This window comes from Mustela putorius, unplaced genomic scaffold (assembly GCF_011764305.1).
Source record: "Mustela putorius furo isolate JIRA1106 unplaced genomic scaffold, ASM1176430v1.1 tig00000596_pilon_pilon_pilon, whole genome shotgun sequence".
Classification (NCBI taxonomy): domain Eukaryota; kingdom Metazoa; phylum Chordata; class Mammalia; order Carnivora; family Mustelidae; genus Mustela; species Mustela putorius.
In genome coordinates this window covers 9,367,342-9,373,566 of record NW_025421428.1, presented here as the reverse complement: position 1 = coordinate 9,373,566, position 6,225 = coordinate 9,367,342, and the positions used below count along the sequence as shown (strand labels likewise).

At 60.5% G+C, this 6,225-nt stretch overlaps 1 protein-coding gene across 1 annotated transcript; it reads right to left on the bottom strand.

The window, feature by feature from the left end:
* CDK9 (cyclin dependent kinase 9) lies at window positions 1-4,547 on the bottom strand. Its single transcript, XM_004757253.2, has 7 exons — window positions 3,955-4,547; window positions 3,404-3,485; window positions 2,519-2,609; window positions 2,002-2,168; window positions 1,712-1,883; window positions 1,406-1,554; window positions 1-919 (listed from the first exon to the last, which is right to left on the bottom strand). Exons 1-7 carry the CDS (start codon window positions 4,431-4,433, stop codon window positions 554-556), a joined length of 1,506 nt encoding a protein of 501 aa, XP_004757310.2. The 5' UTR covers window positions 4,434-4,547; the 3' UTR covers window positions 1-553.
* Window positions 4,548-6,225: the final 1,678 nt, after the last annotated feature.

The following is a 6,225-nucleotide window of genomic DNA, read 5'->3' as shown; positions in this document are numbered from 1 at the left end:
TGGAAAAAAAAGTCAACTTTAATTGTAACTGACCAAACTGTCCAGGAATGTCTCCAAACAGCAAAAGAAACACGATAAAATTCTCTATTGAAGAAACCAAGTTTTTGCCAGCCCCGGGGCTTCGGAGGGTTGGGCCGAGAGCAGCCCGCTCCTGGGGCCGGTTCTGTCCCCCACGCCCGTTTCTCGCTGGAAAGGAGGGCTGGTGACAGGGAGGGACCTGTCCCTCGCCTCCTACCACACTGGGAACTCTCTGTACAAAGTCACTGGTGGGGTGTGCCTTTCCTCCCACCCCATTCCTGTCTGAAAGTAAATGGAGACCCTCTGGGCATCGTCTCGAAAGCCAGGGAACAAGGCGAGGCACCCCAGTGCCCTCCGGGACTTTCAGCCAAAGCTTTCCTCCAGTCCGCTCAGCTGGTGTTCCCAGTGCCCAGAGGAGGGAGGAAATAAAATAAGCACTAGAGAAAACTCAAATGCCCCATCATCTCCACAATGCAAGTCACATAGCAGAAGGAAAAATAAAACTGCCCTAACAAAAAGGGCGGGCAGCCGGCCCTCAGAAGACACGCTCAAATTCCGTCTGGTTGGTGGTGGCGGGATTGCGGCTCTGGTTGGTGGACTGCTGGGTGATCTGGCTGCCCTTCCGGCGTGGCGGTGCCAGATACTCGAACATGGACGTCAGGTGCGTGGAGAGCATGCCCTTGAGATCTGAGGGCATGGGGTCGGACCAGAAGAAGTCGTGGTTGAGGGCGTCGTCACTGTCGATGCGCTGTGCAGGGTCAAGCACTAGCAGCTTGTCGATGAGGTCCAGCGCGTAGGGGTCCCGCACGTAGGCCTTCAGCCTGTCCTTCACCTTCCGTTTCTGTCCCTTAACCAGGTCCAACTTCTCAAACAGCTCATACTTGTCCACGTTGGGCCACACCTGCGCAGGAGGCATGGAGTGAAGGTGGTGTTAATTCAGGGGGTACGTGGCTTGTCCCCTGATTAGGCACCCGAAGGGACTAAAACTTTTCCCATCGGATGCTCCCAGACCACCCCTGGAGGGTGAACTTGACCTCTCCAAGGTAAAAGCAGCAGTGACCGTGTAGCTGGCACACAGCAAGCGCCACGCCTTTTATACAAGCACCTGGCATACGCCCACCAAGCCTGACGCAGGCGTAGTTGTCTTCCAGAAGAGAAACTGCGCTCCGAGGTGAGGGATTCAAATGCCCTCCCCAAGGCCGCGATCTGTGATGGGGGCAAGACTCAAGCATAGCCCGTGTGGCTCTAAAGAGCAGGCCCTGTCCCACCACCAGCCACCTCTCCAGAGCTGTCCTTCCATTCCACTCCCCACTCCTCCCTTGCCAGGAGGACTTCCGGATCTCTGCAGCCTGCGGGGCCCAGGGGCCCAGGCAGCCTGGCCACGCACCTCAGGGGTGATGGAGCCACAGAGCTGGCTGATGAGGGCAAGCTGGTGCTGTTCGGTGTTGCCCTGCATGATAGGGCTGCGGGTCCACATCTCCGCCATGATGCACCCAGCTCCCCACAGGTCAATGGGGGGGCCGTAGTCCCGCTCCCCTGGGAAGAAGAGCGCACCAGGAGGGCCCCTTGAGCCCGAGGGCCTCCTGAGACGCAATGCCCCCGGGCCGGCGGCTCAAGAAGCCCTGGCAGTGGGGGACTGAGGCCGGGTAAGTGCCCAGCCCCTGCCCCCCTCCGCCCGCTCGGGAGTCCTCACCGAGCAACAGCTCCGGGGGCCGGTACCAGAGTGTCACCACACGGTTGGTATAGCGGTTGGGCTGGCTGTTCTTGGCCAGGCTGAAGGCCCGGGCCAGCCCAAAGTCTGCCAGCTTCAGAACCCCATCGCGAGTGATGAGCACATTAGCTGCCTTCATGTCCCTGTGCAGGATCTGCGGGAAGTGTGAGAGGACTCAATCAGGTCTCCAGGGGCTCTCAGTCACATCCACCCAGCAGTGGGAACCTAGGCCACCCAAGCCTCAGTCCCTCTTTCCCCACTCTGACCCCCACCTTGTTTCTGTGGATGTAGTAGAGGCCGTTGAGCAACATCTGCATGACCTTCTTGATCTCGGACAGTGTGAACTTGACTAAGACATTGCTCAGCAGCCCAGCAAGGTCATGCTCGCAGAAGTCAAACACTAGGTATATACTGCCTTTGCAGCGGTTATAGGGGGAAGCTGAGATGGGAAGAATGGGGGGAGTGAGAAAAATAAAGTAAAAAATCCCACGTGCAACTCATTTTCCCACCACCAGCTTCTACCCCTCCAACCCGTGGACACTTGGGATATCCGGCTGCGCATTCCTTCACTGGAAAACTATTTCCTGAGTGCCTCCTCTGGGGTGCTGAGGCAGGCCCCGGGGCAGAACAGCTACGATGAAGGGACCCAAGAGAGCGGTCAGAGTTGATGTGTCTGGGTTAAGAAGAGGCAATTTAGGTGTGTCCACTTCCCAACTTTGCAAAGAAAGCCGTTAGGCTGTAATCTCATTTTCCCCATCTGGAAATGGGGGCAAGATCCATACCACTTACCTTTGGTTCGACAGATCTCAATCAAGTTGACCACATTCTCGTGTTTTAGAAGTTGGAGGATCTTGATTTCCCGCAAGGCTGTAATGGGGAACTGGGTGGGAGAAAGACAGAGGGGGTCAGAGGTGAGCGAGTGAACTATGAACCAACGAACAAGCCATGGGGTCCGTATTAAGAGACAAAAGTGGGGAAAAAAAGAGTAAAGTCATGGGCTCTGAAATCAACCACCTCAGACATTTTATCTGTAAAATGGGTATAACAATAGTATGTGACCCTCAAGGAGTTGGTTTGAGACAATAAAACGCAACAATAGGACTTGACACACAGGCTTCACTACCAGTCACTAAATGTTCCAGTTTCTTCAACCTTTAAATTTTAGCTGTATGCCTGTATTTTACTAGGTGGTTAACAAAAACAGCTATTTAAAGTAACGTCCTTGCTAAGAAGCAGGTCTCTGGGAAGCTGGACTAGGGCTAAGGCGGGGCAGCTCCTTTTCAACGGAGTACAAGTCACCCTCTTAAAGTCGTCGCGTGCAATTTCTTTTTACCTTACACAAAACAAATGCTAAGGACACAGCGTTAAGCACTGTTTAAAGGCTTTCTAACTTCAGAAACCAAGGCGGACTCTGCAAGCATGAGCTCCCCCTCCTGGCCCCAACCGTATTTACCTAAGAATGAAACATCAAATGCTCTTAAAACATTTGTATAAAAAAAATTCAATTTAGAACTCAAATCCTCTGGAACACAGAAATTTCCAAACTACCCCCCCCCACCACACACACACACACACACACTGATTCTCCAGGCGAGAGCCCTAGCAGGAGCAGGGTGGAAACCCAACCCCGTGCCCAGGGGAGCTGGCAGGCCCGCCCACCCGGCCCATACTCACCCCCTCCTTCTCATTCTCCATCAGCACTTTCTTCAGAGCCACCTTTTTGCCGGTCTTACGGTGCTTTGCCTTAAATACCTCCCTGCAGGCCGAGAGGGGGACCCAAGAGGATTCATCAAGTCGTTTCTGCAGGGCCCGCCCCTCCCCCACCAGAGGAGGAGGGCAGCAAAAAAGGATTCCCCGGGCGGGGCTGGGCCGGGTACCCAGGGCACTCCCCTACCCTGCCACCCGCTATCTGCAGTCCTTCTCCGAGCCTCTACTTCCTTCCCTCGGTCTCCTCACCCAGGCCTCTCTCGGAGAGCTCGCTCCCCTCACAGGCTCCTCTCCGCAACCCCTCCCCGCCCCCCATCACGGGCCTCAGGCTCCTCCCAGCCAGCCGGCTCCGTCAGGCCCTGGCGGGCTGCGGCGCGGCCTAGCGAGACCAAGGGACAAGTCTGGTGCTCCGGGGCTTCCCGACCAGCTTGGGCCCGGCCCTGGGAATCCCGACGATGGCCCTGAGGAGTGCAGGCTCAGGGTTCCCGATCCCCCCCCCCCGGGGGGCGCAGCCTTACCCGAAGGTGCCTTGGCCGATCTTAGCGAGCTTCTCGTATTTGGTCACCTCATCACAAAAGGGGCACTCCACCGAGTCGTACTGCTTTGCCATGGCTGCCTCCAGCGCGCCGCCTCCGCCACCGCCACCGCCGCCACCGCCGCCGCCGCCGCCGCCGCCTCCGCCCCCAGCCGCCGCCGCTGCTCCCGCTCCGGGCCCCGCCACCGTGCTCCAGGCCCCTCCGCGGCCGCGCCACTTCCGCCTCCACAGCCACTTCCGGCCTCGCGGCGCCGACCCCGCCTCTTCCGCCCGCCGCCCGCCGCCAGGCCCCCTGGGACTTGTAGTTCCCGGGAGGCCAGGAGGAGCCGGAGCTGCAGAGGAGCCTCCGCCGCCGCCGCTGCCCCCGCCTCCGCCGCCGCCACTGTTGGTGGCGGCCCCGATCGGGGGCGCGGGGAGCCGGGGCGCCGGGGCTGGGGCTCGGGGCGGTGCGTCCCGCTGCATCGGCCCGGGCCGCCGCTGCTGCCGAAGCCGCTGCCGCTCTGGCGCCCGATCCGGGGCCAGCCGCAGTGCCCTGCTCCTCCTCCTCCGACGGCGCCGCCTCCGCCTGGCTGCGCGGGGCGGCGGGCGGAGGGGCGGCCCCCGAGCCGCGGCCTGGGGGCTCCCTGGCCGGGCCCGGGCCCGGGGCGGCCGGGCGAGGGGGCGAGACGGGAAGAGCCGACGAGGAGGCGGCCCAAGAGCCCGGGAGGGGGCGCGTTATAAAGGGGGAGGTGCCCCGGCCTCGCCCTCCCCTCCCCCTCCGCCCGCCCCCTCCCTCCTCCCTGCCACCCTCCGCGGCCGCACCTGCCGCCGCAGCCGCCGTCGCCGCCCGCCCGCTGTCCGCCGGCCGCCCTCGGCGCGTCACCGCCCGCGGCCCCTCCTCCGCCTTCGGAGGTGGGGCCCCGCGCTCGACACCTGGCTGCGGGGCGCTTTGCCGCGTGCCTCAGTTTACCCCCACATGTCAGCTGCCGCGGAGAGCCCTCTCCTCCCCGGCTCGGAGTGTCCCTCCACAGGCGAAGGCGGGAGGCGCCGAGGGAGCGGCCTCGGGTCCTAGGAGGAGAGAACGGCCCCCGCCGCTGCCTCCCCGGGCCCCAGCCACCCGCCGTTGACATGGCAACCGACGGCCGCTAGGGGGCGCGGCGACACCGGAGGCGGCGAGCGAGCAACGCCCGGGCCTTCCAGCCCTAGACCCCCTGTTTTGTGGGAAGCAGGGATGAAACCCACAAGGAGTTCCATCCCCGCTGAGCTGCGCCGAGCTGGTCAGTCCGGGGTCTGTAATCACAAAAATGGCTAGCATTTACCCAGAACCCCTGTGTGCTCAGGGGTTCAGCACACAGGGCTTCTGGGTAGATGCTAGCTGAATCCTGCTGAATCAACCGCCCCATCAATAGATTAACCAGCCCATTTTACAGAAGAGGGCACTGAGGTTCAGGGAGGTGAGGTCATTTGACCAAGGTCAGAGTGACAGCGCTGGGACTGGAACCTAGTCTCTCTGATTCTGAGGAGGAGTCTCCTGAGCCAGGCTATTTACAGTCTGGCCAGGGGCATAGCCATGGTGCTGTTTGAGACCTGCCAGCCCTATGCCAGGCACCAAGTCCCCCACCCATCTCCTTCCCTGACCCCATGCCCCCTTCCCCCAGCATTTTCCTGATATCTTCCGGGCTCTGGGAGCTTCTAGATTCTTCCTCCAGCTCTACTCAACAATCAAAGCTGTCCTTTCTACCACCTCTGCACCCCTTCAGTCTGCCCCTCCTCTCCAGTCCTCTGCTGATAGGTCCTGAGTCCTGGTCTTCCCAGTCTGGCCTCTCCCCGTGTCTGCTCTCTTCACAGCACCTTCCAGGTCCTTCTAAAATGGGATCTGCCCGTATTTCCCTCCCCAACTGTCTTTCAGGAAAACACAAACTGTGACATTTGGGCTCTTTCCAGCTCTCTCCCAGGAATTCCCCTCCTGCCCTTTGCTAACTCCTTGGACTCTCCCACCTTTGGGGCTGTGCTCCTCAGTGTACCCTGTTACCTGTCTCCCTGCAGGAAGCCCTCAGGGTGGCTCAGCAGCCCTTACCCCTCATGGCTTGGCCTGGCAGCTTCCTTGTAGGAGGAAGCAGTTCTGATGGTGTCCCCTGGAATCCCAGAGGACTCTGTTCTGGGAGAGGGCCCCGCCATAGAAGGCCTCGAGGGTCAGGCAAACAGCAGGGAGCCCCCTCCTGAGGTCAGTGTGAGGCCATCAGGGGTTTTAGGCAGTCATGAGACATGTCAGGGA

Bases quoted from the DNA above. Each gene is read 5' to 3' on its own strand.
- CDK9 (XM_004757253.2), bottom strand. From the start codon at position 4,433: ATGCAGCGGGACGCACCGCCCCGAGCCCCAGCCCCGGCGCCCCGGCTC. The intron at 2,169-2,518 runs GTAAGTGGTATG...TTCCCATCTCAG, and splicing joins TGAGATCTGTCGAACCAAAG to CTTCCCCCTATAACCGCTGC. The intron at 920-1,405 runs GTGCGTGGCCAG...CCTCCTGCGCAG, and splicing joins GTGGCTCCATCACCCCTGAG to GTGTGGCCCAACGTGGACAA.